Raw genomic sequence first — 18,646 nt, 5'->3', positions numbered from 1 at the left:
GGTGGGGGTGGGGGAGGGGGAGGGGGTAGGGTGGGGGAACAAAGCAGGCTATGTGTCTGCTGCTACTCTCGTCGTATATGAAAGGTACAGATTTTATTACACAACGTACACGTAACATAGCGTCATTTCTCTAGATCTTTTAATCACTCCACTATATCCATAACTCTTAAAAAAACTTGTGACATTTTTTATTGTGAAAAGAATCTTCCTTAAATTTACTTTTTTATTTGTAAATAAGTTATATAATTATAAAGTATGTTTAACCAAATGTAACATAATCAAATAATGATTCGATTATTTAAAATAAAAGTTAAGTTTTGATAATTTGTTCTTTTACTAATAATTTTAATATGTGCTTATTAATTAAAATTATATCATTTATTAAGTTAATATTATATTTTTTGGATTATTCAGGCATAAGACCTAAAAAGATGTTGACAAAGAAAGGAGATTAGTGACTTAAATTACTTTTTGTCTCATGTGCTAATCATTATAAAGTTAAGTTGATAATTATTGATTTCTGAGTTAATGTTGTACTTATTTTTTGGCCATTAAAGTTTTAATATCTTCTATTATTAATTGCATTCAAAATACGACGGTAAGCCTAGAATGATAAAACTATATGGTTTACTATTTTAATAAAACAGGTACAAAATATTTATAAAAAGAGATAAAAACTACAAAATGTGGGTTCGTGTTGGGTCGAATCATATAAACAATAAAATAGTTATAATTCTTACGATTATACCTGGCGACGTCGTATATCTTGATATATTTTTATAATTGTATCATTACTAATACTTTATAAAATATATTTTTTCAATATAAGACATCAAACTATTACTAAAAAATTGTTCACCCATTTTGTTGTGTAAGTAACATCTCAATCTTCAGGTATGAATTTAAAGCTTATATATGTATTTTCAGGGCAACTCGACAAGTTGGGAGGTGCCGACTCGTCGTGTAGAGTCATGATGACCGTGCATTTTCAAGGTCTACTCGACGAGTTGGAAGGCCCCAACTCGATGAGTTGACGGCTGCTTATGAAACCCTAATTTTTAGGGTTTTGCATCATATTTAAAGAACTTATGACTCATTGTTGGCCTCCATTATCGTCCCCTCAATCTAGAGAAACCCTAACTTGCGCCTCATCTCTCATTTTGAGTGTGTGTGTGTGTGTGAGCTTGGAGTGTATTTTTGGTTCTCTTTTGGAAGGAACTTGAAGCTTGAAGTGGATTGATTCGGAGGAACGCTTTAGATCCGGGATTTTCATTGTTGTTGTAGTCGTTCTGAGGTATAAAGTTGATACCTTGACCATCCCTTTACTAGATCTCTTCATTTGAAAGTCTATGGCTATTATTAGCCCATTTTGGGACCATTATGGGATTTGAGCTTGTTATGAAGCTAGACTTCAGATCTGGACATCTCATGGCCTCCATGGACTTAAAGTCGCCAACTTTATCAGGTTTTGACCCTCTTTCATGCTCTAAGTCCCTTAATAAGCTTGATTTTAGTGTTTCAGCCTCTTGATGCCATGCATGGATATAAAGTTAGCAACTTTACGTAGTATTTCAGTTCTAAGGGACCAGATCTATGGTTTGTGGCACTAGATGCGCTTGGGAATTGGCTGAATGCTTTAAGACTATGAGAAACTCGACGAGTTGCCTAGTCAACTCGATGAGTTGAATCAGATCTCCCCGTTTTCTGGATACCGTAGAAACTCGATGAGTTGTTCTAACAACTCGATGAGTTGGTTTGGATTTTTCTCGTTTTTTAAAGTACTGAAGGAACTCGATGAGTCGATAGATGCACTCGACGAGTTGGTTCAACATGGACTGTTGACATTGGCTATTCACCTTGACTGTTGACTTTGACTTTGACCATGGTTGACCAAGTTTGACTTTGAGGGTATTTTAGGTATTTGGAGGGTTTGATAGAATGGTTATATGGTGGTTGTAGGTTGTTGAGTCCGGAGCTGAGTCTTGGAGATGGATTTTATCAGTTCAACACTACTTGAGAGGTGAGTTTTCCTCACTACACTTACGAGTCGAAGGCACCAATGACGGCCCACCGGATTGATATTTTGTTATGCATATTGCTATATTGTTATGATCTATTAGATCGATATCCTGGTAGATGGGATGATACTGTGCTTAGTGGTTTGTTAAATCTGTTTGGTTGCCTATGGTTTATTATATGATTATCTGTTATATGTGCACATATTTGATTGGTGGTTGAGGCTTCTCTACTTTGTGCGTAAGCCAATAGGTTGGGGCATTCCATCCTGATGGTTGTGGGTCGATGGTATTCCATCCCGAGGATGATTGGACCCATAGTATGTTGACATTCCAACTCGATGGTTCAGGGTCGGGGGTATTCCAACCCAAAGGTTGACTAGACCCATAACATGTTGGCATTCCAACCTGATGGTTAATTGGGCCATAGTATGTTGCTACTATATGTGTGTTGTTATTGGATTGGTATTATGGGGGGAACTCACTAAAGAAAAGATTTTCAGGTACTTAGGATAATCGCGATAAGGCTAAGGCTTGATCGTGCACCTCCTCGTATTTTATTTTATGATTTCTGGGATTACTCTGATGACAAACTATTTTGAGAACAATTTGTAATAAATGGTGGTTTTTGGATGTTTGAAAAAGTTTAAAATATTTATGAATTCTCTGGATGTTACAAGTTGGTATCAGAGCCTTTGTTTGAGCGAATTAGAGGGACACTCGTGTGAATCCAGTCTCAAACTAAAGAAAAGATTTTCAAATGGTTTTCAAAATACTAAAGGAGGATGCGATGTGTACGATCAACCGAATCCAGTAAGTAGACCCCAAAATACCATGTTATTTCTTAATGCTATGATATGTTAGAACAACATGCTAGTATAGGATAGGGATCTTCAGGAATTACATGATAAAACTGTCTGATTATATGATGCCTGATAGCCTAGGACCTTTTCTTTATGAAATTGACATCATTACTGTAGTTTCTTAGTGTATGCATCGTGGTTATATATAACTAACATCTTATAACCTGAAAATGTTTGGTTTCTCCTTATTTCATATTATTGTTTGATGAAGGGCTTAGGGTAGGATAAGATATTCAAAAGTTTATAGGGTCCAGTGTTATGTATGGCTAGCATACGCGAGTGTTGCAGGGTTGGTGAAAGTTTCATGGCCAGTTGTGAGATGTTTGGTTTCCTCTAGGAGTTAGGATTGCACGTTCGGTTATGCTTATGAGTATTGTTAGGGTGTTGTGATGATCCTCAAGAAAAACATAGGTAGGTGTGGAAGTTAGTATGGGCTCGTAATACTTAAAGCACAGGACCCGTATGTGTAGCAAGGAACTCACAACCCTAGGGCTTCGATGGGAGTTGGTTCCCTGTTATGTATGTGGATTATCTGATATCTTCTTGGTGTATTTTCAGTATAGTGGTTACTAAATGATTTGAGACCGGATTCGGGTCGGGACCGTGTAACGACCAAAAATTTCAACACAATTTAAACTTTTCAAAAACAACCCATTTTAATAATGTTATTACAAAAAGGTTTTCCATACATTTATTATCAAAGTATTCCCAGAACCATGTCATAAACATAAACACGAGGAGTGGTGCGATCACGCCTTCGCCTTGCCACGGTCTCCTGAAGAACCTAAAAAACATTTAAACCACAACTGTAAGCCCGAAAGCTTAGTGAGATACCCCCAAAATATCAACCACATATACGCCTTCCAGGCTACGACCTTTCGGTCCCAAACATATTGCCTTCCGGCCCATAACATATTGCCTTTCGGCCCATAACATAAATAGCATATATAACATAATAGAACATAGAACAGCCATGCATATCGGGTCTACTGTGTGACTGGTCTGCCGTATCGGCCTTCAGTCTACCCTCCGTGTCTAGTCATGTCCTTCGAGTCTGCAGTGTGGTTGGTCTGCCCGCACCGGGCCTTCAACCCACCTGGTCCACTCTCTGAGTCTACAGTATGATTGGTCCGCCCGCATCGGGCCTTCAGTCGGCCTGGTCCACTCTCCGAGCCTCGGCATGTCTGGTCCGCCCTTGTGGGGCCTACAGCTTATCCAGACCGCTCGCTGGGCCTTCGGAACAACCGGTCCGTCCTGGGTATCTTGGCCTACAGCACAAAGCAGGAGCCGCCTCAACCCAACTCCAGTCCAAACAACCATATGCACATAACATACAATCATATAACAGTTCATAGTCAACAAGCCGATCAAGCAGATCACATAACATATCATTACCCTAACCAGGATATCGACCTAACCGGTCACTAGCATAGCATCACCCTACATATCAGGAAACCGACCTTAACTAGGTCTCTAACATATACCATCCTAACTACCGGGATGCAGACATATCACAGCAATAACATGACAACAAGTATCCGAATCTCAATCCGATAAAGGGCCGGCCTTGGTGCCTTAGACCCTGTCGATATAGTGAGGATAACTCACCTCGCGAATGTCGATACTCTGAACTGAAGAAGCAGAATCTCGAATCACCAACTCACCGCAAATCCCGAACTAACCATTATAACAAAATAAACATTAGGTCAATCATACTTCCACTTATCGAGCCAAGACCAAAGTCCAATATTTTCCCAATTTACCAAATTGGGCCCACCTCACCAAATGGGCCTAGATCCAATGTCCATAACAATAATTGGGCCCAAAATACTCTATCCATAATTTCCAAACTTGGCCCAATAACCAACTGTCCACTAACGGCCCAAACTCAAAGCCCAAAAAGAAAGTCCAACAGGAGAAGTACGCTGGGCGTACCCTCCTTGGTACGCTGGGCGTACTGCAATGTTCACAAAAGAAAACAGGGCATTGGCCCGCTACGCGGGGCGTACTCAGGGGTTACGTGGGGCGTAACTGCGATACTCATTATGTCCTTCTAACCTCTTAATGGCTTAAGCTCTTAAGCACAAACTTCAGATCCCTAGGCCAAATATGATTAGAATCCATAAAGTCTCAAACTTTATCACTTGGGACGTCCATAAGCTCTTAATCCAAGGTCTTAATCCATTAAAACCTATATATCTCACACATGGAACAACTGCAGCCCTTGGGACCTCATTTTTCTCACTCAAGACCTCTCCAAAGGTCTGAAAGGACAGATAATCTTGACCAACTCGAAATATGCAACAAGGTGAGGACTTTTGGGACAAGAATGGTGTCAAAGCTTCACAATACATAGATCTACACAATATGAATGTCAAGCAAGAAGCTTTATACCTCAAACAAGCTCCAAAGGATAGTATCTCTTCAGATCTACAAGCTCCAATCGTTCCTCTTCTTCTTTGACAACTTCTCTTTTCTCCTTCAAGCCTTTCTTTTGCCAAAATGAGCTTTTCAAGGTCAAACACACCCAACAATGGAGGAATACGGGTCTTCTAGGGTTTTTTGAGGTTAAGGATGAGCATAAGGAGGCTAAGGGGGTGAACCAACATGTTCCTTATATAGTGGCTGACCCTAAATTAGGGTTTGGGGTTTTTGAGAGTACGCTGGGCGTACCTCCCTGGTACGTTGGGCGTACTCATCCGACCACCCGCACATTTCACACCATTACGCTGGGCGTACCCAGCCAAACTCCATAACACATGCATGCATGGGACCTTTCCCACTTATTACACAAGGAGCTATAACAATGATCAACTTCAAAACATTGCAACTCCTCTAATCTAAACCCGCTCCCAAATAACTTTACCTTCATACGAGGTGACAAGAAGCCCAATGCTTCTAACAACATACACCAGCCCGAAACCTTCTCGAATAGAACCCATTTCCCGAAAAAGGACCAGAATTACCCTTCCTCTTAAATCTCAGGGACTCATAATTAAACACTTTAAGAACAGGGTGTTACAGACCGGGGACTGGTAGTCAGGATGGGCCAGCATTGACAGAGGACCGTGTCAGGGAGATCATCCGTGAGGAGGTGGTTACTTGTCCGGGGTCAGATTCCGGAGATGTCCGAGTTTATCAAGACTGCGATGATGGAGTTCTTTGAAGATCACTACGCAACCATTGCTAAGATTGTTGCTGCTACAGCCTCCGCAGCCGTTGCGGCTGCAGGTACTGGGTCAGGGCGGGCTTTTCAGTATCGGAACTTCGATAATACGAAGCCCCTAACTTTCAATGGAACTCAGGATCCGATTATGGCCATGAGGTGGCTATCTGATGTGGAGGGATACTTCTTCACGTGTTCAAGTCCTGCTGACTAGAAGGTCGGGTGTGCTCTGAACCTTTTGAGGGCCGGAGCCAAGGATTGGTGGAGGATCGCTACTAGTTGTTACTCTGTTGAGCAAAGAGTTGTCGTTTATTGGGAGCAGTTCTCTGAGATGTTTCGTTCCCATTATGTGTCGTTGGTAGAGAGGGATAGATTGGCCCTAGAGTACCTGGATTTAAGGCAGGGTACCGAGTCAGTGACATAGATCACCAAGATATTCACGTAGAGAGTTATGTTCTTCCCTGAGTATGCTACATCCGAGCATGCTCAGATGACCTGTTACTTGAGCATGCTCAAGCCGGAGATCAGGCGGTTTGTTTCCACTCAACGTTATGGGTCATTGTTAGAGATGCAGGAGGCCGCCAGGCGGCGTGAGATTGAGATCGAGTTACATATTCGGGAGGCGAGACCTGCCCCGGTGCAGTCACAACCTACACTGAAGCGGTTTAGGGCCACTGACTCCAGCGCAGGAAGTCCAAAGGGTCGCACTTGTGGGAAGTACGACAAGGTGCACGATGGGCAGTGGCGGAGGGAGTACCGGGGCTGGCCGGTGCTCAGCCCCCCTAATATTAGTCTGTTAGTTATTTCAATAAGCCCACCATAGTTGAACATAACATCTAGAAGTTAAACTTAGCATTTCGAAGTAAAGCACCTTATTACAGATTTAATTTTGTATTTCATCAAATTTACAGAATCAACCCCCGAACAGAGCAATTAGAAGTTGAACTTAGCATTTCGAAGTAAAGCACCTTATTACAGGTTTGATTTTGTATTTCATCAAATTTATAGAATCAGACCCCTCACATTGTGCAGTTACCATATTCAGTCAATTAAGCATTTCATTTGTTTTTTTTTATAGCTTGTCAACAATCAACGCATATATTTCCATTGCAACAATACAGATACATAATTCACGTATATAATGTTATTCTTATTACTATATATTTTTCATATACTATTCTTTCAAGTAAGCGGTCACTTATTTCTATCCAAGTTCTATAGCCAATGCTTGATGTTTCTGTCATGATTGTATTCTACATGCCTAGGTGGATATTTGTTTAACTGCTTAAGGCTTTTTCTGTTTATACATTTTTCATAGAATTTTTCTTGATTTTGATGTGAAGTAGCTTAATGTTATGTTTTAAATATAGATGTTCACCCACTTACGCTTCACATATGAACAAGAAAGCCACCAGGAAGAGTTCTTCATTCCATATGTCTTGGCAGTTGCTAATCTCTGGTAGGCATGTCTATCTATCTATATAACCATAAAATATTTTGGCATAATATATATCAATAGAAAAAAAAAACAATAAACTTATAGTTCTAAAAATAATAAGTAATAAATAGTTTAAATCAAATAATAATAAGTCATAAAACCATTAAAATGCTCTTATCTTACTTTCAGTTCAATATAATCTCTAAATCGAATTGAATGGAAAGTATATATTCATATGAAGCTTTATATTTTAGAAATTGGCTTGTGAAGACAATTACACCATTCTCAACTCCTATCCAACATTTTGTGCAACATATTTAATAGACGTGACAAAAAAGTAATAATGATGTATTGAAAAATCATAGATATCATGTGTAACTTACTGTATTTAAAAACCTATGGATCTTTGTACTCGCATATCTATGGTTATAAACTAAATCACAAAATAGATTCTCGACTTTCACCCAAGTATTAGTATCTAAACTAAGTAGTCGTTAGAAGATTTTTAGTCTAACGTTCATCTTTTATTTGAGTCATTGATTTAATTTAGAATTATATTATGAGCTGTTAAAAAAATTGATTAATTTTTTTCTACGAGAAAGAAGATGAATATCCATAAGTAGGGTTGACAACTTTAGATCAAACCCGTAACCTGATACTGATCCAATCCAAAAATAGATGAGTTTGAGTTGAGATTTTTGACCCGCTAACCTATTTATTTCATGGGTTGGATTGAGTTATATTTTTGGGTCGCGGGTCAACCCGCCAACCTATATATATATATATATATATATATATATATATATATATATATATATATATATATATATATATATATATATATATGCGGCTAGTCTGCGTTTGCGGAGCTCTAATCAAAAAAGAAAAAATATATATATCGTCACTCTTAGATAATCACGAGTCACAAACGAAGAACACATTCATTTTTTGTAAATGTTTTTATTTTTCAATTTTATTTGGATATTAATGACTTTATGAATTTATATTGAAAACTTTTTTTTATGTTGATTACTTTAATCGCTTTATGAGTTTCTATTTAAAAACCTTCATTTTCTAAAATGTGTTGCTTATTTATTAAACAAATTATGAGTTGGGTTCGACCCACTAACTTGTGAACCCGTGAACTCATATATTTAAACGGGTATATGAGTTAGGTTGGTTTGGGTTGAGGTTTCCAACCCATATATTATATGAGTTGGACTGAGTTTATGTTTTCTGTGTGAATCCGAACCCAATTATCCCGATTGCCATACCTATTCATAAATAACATCTTAGGTAAAAGTCTTATAGTTACAATTTTTGCTTTTAGATTATCCATTTTGATGTATTAGATACTTAATTTATACATGGAAAGACAAAAAGAACAAAAAGAAACTCAACTTAATTGACATAACTTTAGTTGTTTAGGAGTTTGGTCTGTTTGGAGGTCGGTCCTTAAAACTTCGGAAAGCTCTCAATGTAACAGAGCTCCTGGCAAACCGCCAAAGGCTATTTTCCCATTCGTTGCCGCAAAACACGTTTGTTTAGGCATTCTTTTTCATATTCTTTCGGTTTCTTTTAGCTATATCACTGAATTTATTTTAAAATGCTTAAACAATGAAGTTTTATTTTGTTAGTGTTTGTTCAAAATTTAGTTTTTTAATCAAAATCCGATATGGGTTTTACAACTTTGGCATAATGTCTCTAAATACCAACCAATCTTCATCTTTTTTTCACTCAAGCTGCTTCATTAAAGAAATTTAAGCATTAAAGTTTCGGTTTTCGGTTTTGTTTCATTACCATGAAATGTTTTATTTTCAAACCAAAAATCCGTTATACATGCTTAATATATACCACGTAGTATTGTTCTAAAACTCAGTATATACAACCGATTAATTAACGTCTAGATGTTTTGAAGGTTTCTATCTGCCTATAAATAATGGCAATCAACAGTGTTTGATGGATGGGTCAAAGCTGGCCAATAATCGGATGTGACACTCATTAATCGGTAGTGACGGAACCAGAAATTTTGATATGTGGGTATAAACATTGTCAATATATATTATATGTAGTTATCCAGTATCGGACATTAAAAAACGTGTTATAAATATTATTTTTTTATATATAAAATAATTTTTAGGGTGCTGTAGTACCCCAACGCCCATCTAGCTTCGTCACTGTTAATCGGTCAAACTAAGCAAAATAGTAAAAAAAAATATCTATTCATAAAAAATTCTTTTTTAGTTTTGATTAATCTTTGTCTAAACCAATTAATAAATTAACCAATTAGGGCTCTCTAAAGTTTCTTACAAAATTATTATTTAATAAAACCATCTCCAATATCTTCCATGTTGGATTTATTGTAGTTTAGTAGAAAATTAAGACTTAGTGTAACCAATCCAGGTTAAAAATCAAAATTTCCTATGGAACAAAATTAAATGAGCTTTTGAATTTTTAAAAGGTTTGAGTGGCTTGTGAAAGTTGTGATTTTGTTGTTGTTATGTGTGAAATATTAATATATTAAACCATCATAACCGGTTTCATATAAAAATCAAAGTCACGGAAGTAATTTGATATTATTATAGTTTATGATTTTTTAAGCAATACATGAATTTTATTTCTAAAACTTAGAGATAATGTTTTATAGCAGGAGAACTGGAGAAGTCAAGACTATAACATGCTTGTACGGTTATTTCAACAAGTACAAATAATGCCGATGGTCAATAATTCGATAATATGGAGTGTAATTCCAAGCATATTGTGCTAAGTATGTTACATCACATAATATTCTTGCGTCTTACATCACATAATAGTACAAACAATAATACTACAAGCAATGGCGATAGTCAATAATTTGATAATGAAGTGTAATTTCAAGCATATTATGCTAAGTATGTTACATCACATAAGATTCTTAACGTCTTACTACATGCAACAATCAAAAGATATTATTGAGTCTATATGAACAACTTAACACAACGACCAATACATTCTATATAAAGCTTTATATGTATAAAAATATTAATAATATACACTATTTGATGTTTTTTAATAATTTTGACCACTCATGGCTTGACACGTGTGCAACTCTTGGTTGTGAAAGCAAATTGGTGATCTTGTTTTTTCTCTAGCTAGGTCAATTGCTTAGGCCAGAGGGAGTGGTGTCACAGTTCATGTAGGTATCATCTAGGATTTGCCACATTGTGTAAAAAATCTATCATTTACAGGGCGTGAGTTGTCACACTTATCATATTATTTTTTTAAAAAATAATAAATATTAAAATAAACATTTCAAACAAATTATTTTTATAATGCGATATTTTTTTTAAATTAAAATTAATTTATATAGAAGATAATCAATTTAAATAAATTAATTTTGCTGAGTATCATCGATATTTTCAGGTAAAAGAATAAAATAGATTGATTATATTTTATAAACTTTATAAAATAAAATTATATTTTTGGGGTATAATAATCATTAACTTATATAAAAGGGTATTGGGCTTTTATTCAAAAATTAGTTTCAAAAACATAAAATTTAGCGACAGACATCTTGTTAATTTGAATAACATAAAACAAGTTTATAACCCACCAAAGATCATCTTGCAAGTTGTAGAAAGATTTAAACAAACACCAAATAAGAGATGAAGAAAAGACAACTTTTATAGTTCTTTGGATCTTCTTGTGAGGCTTGGAAGTTGATGAATTTTAGAAATACCAATAATGACTCAACTTGATGTAGAATGCTAGCTCTTTATATAAAACTCTTAAGACTCTTAAGATTTATGTTCTTATTAAAATAAGAACATAAAGAGAGCATAAAGACAAGTAATATCTTTAAAACTTAAGAATAAAATGAGAGAGAGTGCATGCCATATGCACTTATGGTTTTCATTAAGTGAAGAGACAAGAATGAAGGCCTCATATCTCTTAATGCATAAAGTGAATTCTTTATCCAATAGTTACTTCTACTTTAAACAACCATGTCCTTATGTCTTAATGCATATATGTTTAGGCTTAAGGCTTTTGAATAAACAATTCAACAAGTCATTCCTTTTGATTAAACAACTAGAAAAGCCCATACTCTCTTTTGTCTTGCTAAACTTCGAAAATATGAAGACAAAAGAAAACAAAAACTTTTACATTTTATAAATCAAGTTTACAAAATATAAACTTTAACTTTTTTGTATAAGAAAAAAGAATTTATCTAGTCTAAAATGTTGTACATGACTTATTAATTCATACTATATGAATTATATAATGTTACTTGCTAATGAAAATTATTATTTCCTAGAAATAACTAATTTCCAATTTAATTATAAGAGTTTATTGAATATTTATTAAAATTAATTTCTAATAAATAATCAATTGTATCAAGTTGTTGTTAGTGTGACCCATAAATATCATATATTAAACAAAAATATCACTCTAATACGATTCTTGGGCATAAAAGATCATTGAAAGGGTTTATTTGAATTAATAAAGAGTATTACATATGAAAGGGAATAAAACAAAAGTGTTAACTTTTATAAAGTTGAAGGGCAAATATAGTATTTCCAATTTAAGTTTGAGGTAGAAAGTAAAAAAGAATTCCTAAGGACCATTATTGTAACTTTCCAATTCAAACCTCTTTTCTCTTTCCTCCGGCGGCAGATATATGTCGAGTTAGATTGCCGAATAACCTCTGCCAAGGTCACGGTGCGATGTGTGCCGAAGCCATGTCATTCTTTCCGAACCACCCCGTGAAGCTTTACGGGTATATATTTCTTAGTTCTCTCTTCTGCTATCTTGGCAACCGATTTCCCAATCTTTTTACCAATAAATGTAATGTAATAACATAATAAAATTTTATAAAAATCTTTACTAGTATCATGCTTAATAAGCAAAAGGTTTCCTAAAAGTTTTTTGTATATTGTTATTTATATTGCCACCTATGTCCTTTTTTTAACGCCCTACTCTTAAACTACCACTTTTTCCATGAAGGACCTTGAACACTCAACCCTTTGAAGGATGAACACAATTTCAAACATCTTGATACCGTTAGGCCAAAAGCTTTTTAGTTGTTCCTATGTCCGTAATAGAGTTTTGGTTCATTGCATCCCACAAAAATCCCTTATGAGGTTTACTAGTCCTAAAAAACTGTAAACTAAGTATCTTAGAGTCTTGGAATGCAAGAGTTATATCAACAAATACAATCTTAAAACATTGAATTAAAAGCTAAGAGGTATATAATGTTCTAAACAAAGCCACTTGGGGATGAGTATTTACATACAACGTGTTAGATTTTAAGGGATTTGAATAACAATAATTCGGATAATCTATTGGATAAATGTTTAGAAAAACAGAAAACATGTCGAAATCTGTAATTCGACCCTTATTCCCGAGGTTACACAAATGTAGATTTATGGGATAATCCGAGAGATCAAACCAAATTACAAGACTAATCCGATTCACAAACACATAATATCTTGATTGTGCTTTGTATTCTTTGAGATAGTTTGATGCAAAGAGAAGAAATCAAATTTTGGTTATTATGTCTCATAACATCCACATGTAACTTCCATCTTCCTTTTATACATGGAAGATGGTGATTAATGGGAGTTATATTGGAAAAAACTACCGCTAGAGGTTTCGCCTCTTGGAACCTGTTAGAGGCGCTGCCCCTTGAAACCCGGTCCTCAGGGGGCTGCGCCGAAATCTTGAATCTATATTTATCAATTCGAGTGTGCACCCTTTACCTCAATCTCAAAAAGTAAATTGGAGCGAACCTGTCTCGATAGTAATACTAACTACACTAAAATATGTTGATAACACTAAAATCAACATCACCGAGTGCACCACAAGTTGAAAAAAATGATAAACAACAAAAAACTGGTTGAATAACCCCGTCCTTTTTTGATTAAGGTGGTCATGATATATATATATATATATATATATATATATATATATATATATATATATATATATATATATATATATATATATATATATATATATATTTGTTAATAAGGTTAAATGCAAAGTTTCGCATCAATCAATGTTTTAAAAACCGGTTCGAACCGATCGGATTGTGAACCGGAGATGAGAGTGGTTCAACAACGACCGATTTTATGCCAACTTCTAGACGGGATTGAAGCAGACAGTTTCTTTAAAAACCGAGTTGAACCGGTAAAAAATCGTTTGAATTGGTTTATTGGACTTGGAAGTTGGACTCACTAAGCCCGTTGAAAACAACCCATTTCTAAAAAAAAAAATTGAACAACTTGATTGATTAGGTTATTCAAAGTGTACACTACTCGACACACACGACTACCAGACACAAATTCAACGCACACCAAACACCTGTTAGATGTCGATCTTCTCAACCTGTAAACATTTTACTTCTCAAATGTATTTCTATAGCTTTATAATATAGTTCATTATGATAAAAGTTCATGTTTGTTGATGTTAAATTCTTAGTTGTATATATATGTAGAGGAAAATAAAGAATACATAAAAAAATATAAAAACCGGGTTGAACCAACAACCAAACCTATTGAACCAAGAATCGATCAGCAGACCGAGTCAGCTAAAAAACCAATTTTTAAAACACCGGATTCAATAGATGGGGTGTTTGGTAGTGTAGAAAAACAATTGAACAAGGTCTCGAGTGCAAGACCGAATACACAATTGTTGATAACTTGATATGGACCATTAGACCATTCGCTTTACATTTAAGTTTTAGGCTAAGCCTTCTTTTTATTTTAGAGGCCCTCATCACAGTTTTGGCCCAAAGCAAATGAAAAAGAAGACGTTAGTGGGTTATTATGATATATTTTTGTGAATTTTGTGATTACAGTGACACTATGAAAAACCATTCTGGAAATGACAATTCTAACATGTAATTCAACGTCTAATAATCTCTACTCTACTTAAAAGGTAAATCTTAGCAAATTCAAATCTCAATGTCTAATAATCTCTTCACCCTTAACATTAAACAACTAATAAAAGTCAATTAAGATTTCCTCAAGTCCCTCTATGACAAGAATATAAAAATTAAACACCGACTTCTTATTCTTGTTTTATAAGGGGCAATGATATGAATTTTAACTTCTTTATGGATGCCTTTTTCAATTAAAGAACCTTTTTTTTTTCCTTATTTGCCCTTTACCCTTCCTTGTGTCACAACCATATACCTTGTAATTGCAAGAATCAAGACCCAAGTAGTGGCTGTAATTTTTTCTTTTATCATTAAAAGTAATGCAGAACTTAATACTGTTTTCAGTATTTGAGCTTGTAATCCCTTGAAAAAACCAGGTACCCCTTCTCTTTTCCAAATAGCATCAAGAACACTCAATATTGTTTTTTTTGGTTTCTTTTCCTTTTCTTTGGTTTCTTCATCACTCGAATCTGCAGCCTGAATCATAACCTTACACCTACATAATCAACATGAATTCTTTAAAGGGTTATGTAATTTCATTGATTTGTTTATACAACAAAGTAATTTTCATTGTTATAATTGGGTAGATTTTTGAAAGTCATAACAAAGGGAAATCTACAGAAAAATCCCAAACTTTTGGAAAAAGTTTCAGTAAAGTCCTAGAATTTTTTTTTTTTTTTGAACAGAAAAGTCTCATTATTTTGAGAAAATCATATAGGGTTTATCTATAGAAAAGCCCCAAACTTTTTTCAAAAGTTTCAATAAAGTCCTAAAAGTTTTTTTTTGAACAGAAAAGTCGCAATATTTTGAAAAAATCATATAATCTATCATTTGTTGTTCAAATATAAAAAATGACTTTTTCGTTAGTTTAGACAAAACATCAAAATATTGGGACTTTTCTGTTCAAAAAGAAACTTTTAGGACTTTATTGAAACTTTTGAAAAAAGTTTTGAGACTTTTCTGTAGATAACCCAATCATATAATCTGTCATTTGTTGTTCAAATTTAAAAAAAAAAATTGTTAATTTGGGCAAAATATTAAATAATTGAGGCTTTTCTGTTCAAAAAATAAAACTTTTAGAACTTTATTGAAATTTTTTCCAAAAGTTTGAGACTTTTCTGTAGATTTTCGGACATAACAAATGGAAACATGTTGCTATTTCTTTAATTTGTTTAGAAATAAGAAAAAAAGGTGTCAAATGTTGTATTTTACAAACCTAATAGCCGGATACGTAAGAACCGTTGCAATACTTTTAGAAATTGCTCCAAGCAAAAAGGCGGAAAAAGCAGAAAGAGATTCAGGAGAAGATCCGTTCCCTGATTTTTTCAACTTCCCATCCAAAAGTCTTTGCTTTAACTGATCAAACACTGTATACTGCAAAACACATTTTCAATAAAATATCAGCTAAACAAACCTAACATGTCATATCATATCATATCATATCATGTCAACTAAAGAGACCTGAAATACACCTTTAATGTCATATCATATCATATCATATCAGGTCTCTGGTCTCTTTAGCTGATATGACATGACATGACATTAAATATGCATTTCGTATGCATTGGACTGGGACAGAGAAACATGTCAATCACCAAAAGGTGGGGCCATGTTTAGTCTTGTGTAACAAATGGGGCCCACATGTACTAGTTATTAGTTGACCGTTATATTTCAATAACAAAGTAAAAAAATAATATATATTTCGTGTTTTAAAATATTTAGGCAAAAATTACTTGGATTGCAGGGTTTGAAGTTAGAAGTAAAGAGATGCCAAGTCCATCAAAAGCTTCAATCCAACTTCCTTCTGTAAGCATTGCCCAAAGCCCTTTTGATCTCCCAAATGCACTTGTTTGCATTCGTGATGATGCTGTATCAAGAGGCTACATGATAATTTTAGATGTAGAGTTAGTTGAGATGAATACAAAATCAGAAAAAAAAAAATGGAAATATAAAAGAAAAAGCTAAAAAAAAAGGATGATTGATTAGTTTCTAACCTGAGTAATGATAGCAGTACATGCACCCGCAGCAGCTGCAAGAATCAAATTTGCTTTTGTTCCAATTGACTTTGTGTTGTATTTAATTTGATACAATCTTTTAAAGTAACTGTATCCATAAAAGTATACAAATTGTGCTATAAAAGATTGTAAATTCTTTGTTCCAAGGCCTTGATATAATGATAAAACTCGACCACTGGATACTGCTTCCAACAACACATCGGATAGTTTCCTGTAGGACCCACGTGAGAAAGTTTATTAAAAATTGATCATATCATGAAAAAATCAACAATGTCTTGAAAGTGATCAATATATCAAACCAATGGTTGATTAGATTATGACATTATTAGAGCCTTTTGTGGTCATAATATAAAAGGGCAGGACTTTATCTATTCAGAACTCACCCTTTGAAATAAATCCTGACTTCTTTTGTATTCAACATCACTCTTAGACGTAAGGGTAAAATTGTCATTTGGTCTTGTTCAAACGGTTCATTTGGTCCTAAGCAAGAAAAATTCTTGTTTAAGGGTGTGTTTCAAAAGAATTAGGAGTTCTTGTAAGAAAACTGATTATTGATATAAATGTAAAATCCCCTAAGTATCCTTAGCAATAAGGACATGTTATCAAATTATTTGATTCTAATTCAGATTTACAACTTATAAGTCAATAACCACTTTGAAGAACATATATAAACATCATCTATTCAGAAGAACAAATACAAGATTCTTAAGATAGATACTCAAGAACAATTTCAGAAATAAACATGATATAAATATCTTCGGTTGTTAACTCCTAAATTATAGTAATCTATTCCATCTTCTGTAGCGAACCCAATCTATCATCAATTTCATCTTTCAAACGATTTTTTTTTTTACAAATCCGATGCAAAAACAAACTAATAAGTTCAACATAAAAGGCGCTAAATTTAGAAAAATACTAAGATCAATTTTGATCTTGCACGGCTGTGCAAAATCAAATCTTGCGAAATTCAATTATTCAAACAGATCACGAACACCCACATGATGTAATCAACAAGATAACCAAATAGAAATCAATCAATTAACTTCAACAACATAACAAGAATCAGATCACTGAAAACAGATGAATTTAGGGAAGTTCAAGAGCGAAAATTACTTGTATTTCTGTCGGCCATGAGAGCGAACCTCAGCCTGATACTTAGCTTTACAGGTGTCAAGAGGGTACAAGATGGTTGTGCTCAAAACAGCTCCAATTGCTCCTGATGTAGCCTCCGAGATAGATTCCAGATCAATCGAAGACATCTTTAATCACGGCTTCTCCTCAACTCCAATTACATGCAAAAGAATTTATAATAAAGGGAACAAACAAGAAGATGATGAATTGATTGTGGGATCAAGCAATCAGAGAAGTGAAGAAGTAAAATTGAGTTTGGTAGAGGTGATCGTGTTTTGCATTGTCAATACAAGCATACAGTGGGTACGCCAATGTTGACAACAACAAGAACAGATTAAGGAGTAGGGGGAAATATTGATAGGGACGGGATCAGGGATAAAGATAGTATTTTTCTTGGGAATCCCGAAGGGGTCAAACCGTGTTGTAGTCTAATTCTATTGCCGAAAACTTATTTCCAATTTTGCACATATTTTTCACGTTAATGTTAGTAATTAAATTTTGATGCAAGACAAATATATGTGATATTTTTTTGTTATTACTTAGGTTACTTTAATTATAGTTATTTATTTTATTTTATATTTATATTTGAAATAACTTTATATATATCTTTCTTAAAAAACAAAATATCATATTTATCCAACTTAATTTTTTAATATTATATTTATTTTTTATAAACATTTAAAATATCATATTTATCAAATCTTTTTTTATTATGTTTTTAATAGTTATAATAATTTTTTATATCGTAGAATTATTATAATCATTAAAAGTTGGGATAATGACTTCTAAAGGTAATATAGTTTATGTTTTGTTCACGTTTAGTCATTTAAGTTATTTTTTATTCATATATTATCATTGAATTTGTTTGGAAAGTTCAAATTACATTCTTATGACCAGTTAGTGTAGGATTTAGTCGGTCATAAGGATGTAATGTGAACAGTCCATACAAGTTCAATGGTAATGGTAATATACAGACAAAAAACATAAGAAACCAAATGTGAACAAAACTTAAATTATCCGTGTAAGTCATTAACCCTTTCTACAATAGTTTATTCACATCACTAGAGAAATGGTTTGATATTTTTAATATTTTTCTCGT

At 34.1% G+C, this 18,646-nt stretch overlaps 1 protein-coding gene across 1 annotated transcript; it reads right to left on the bottom strand.

Annotated features, from left to right (window-relative positions):
• Positions 1-14,361: 14,361 nt before the first annotated feature.
• On the bottom strand, positions 14,362-17,857 carry LOC145031591 (peroxisomal adenine nucleotide carrier 1-like). Its single transcript, XM_078980184.1, has 5 exons — positions 17,530-17,857; positions 16,396-16,627; positions 16,135-16,281; positions 15,618-15,775; positions 14,362-14,897 (listed from the first exon to the last, which is right to left on the bottom strand). The coding sequence occupies exons 1-5, from the start codon at positions 17,673-17,675 to the stop codon at positions 14,618-14,620; spliced, it is 963 nt and encodes a 320-aa protein (XP_078836310.1). The 5' UTR covers positions 17,676-17,857; the 3' UTR covers positions 14,362-14,617.
• Between the last annotated feature and the right edge of the window lie 789 nt (positions 17,858-18,646).

Source organism: Lactuca saligna, chromosome 2 (assembly GCF_052625555.1).
Source record: "Lactuca saligna cultivar CGN05327 chromosome 2, ASM5262555v1, whole genome shotgun sequence".
Lineage (NCBI taxonomy): Eukaryota > Viridiplantae > Streptophyta > Magnoliopsida > Asterales > Asteraceae > Lactuca > Lactuca saligna.
Note: the sequence above shows the minus strand (reverse complement) of the source record. Positions and strands in the feature narration are given on the sequence as shown.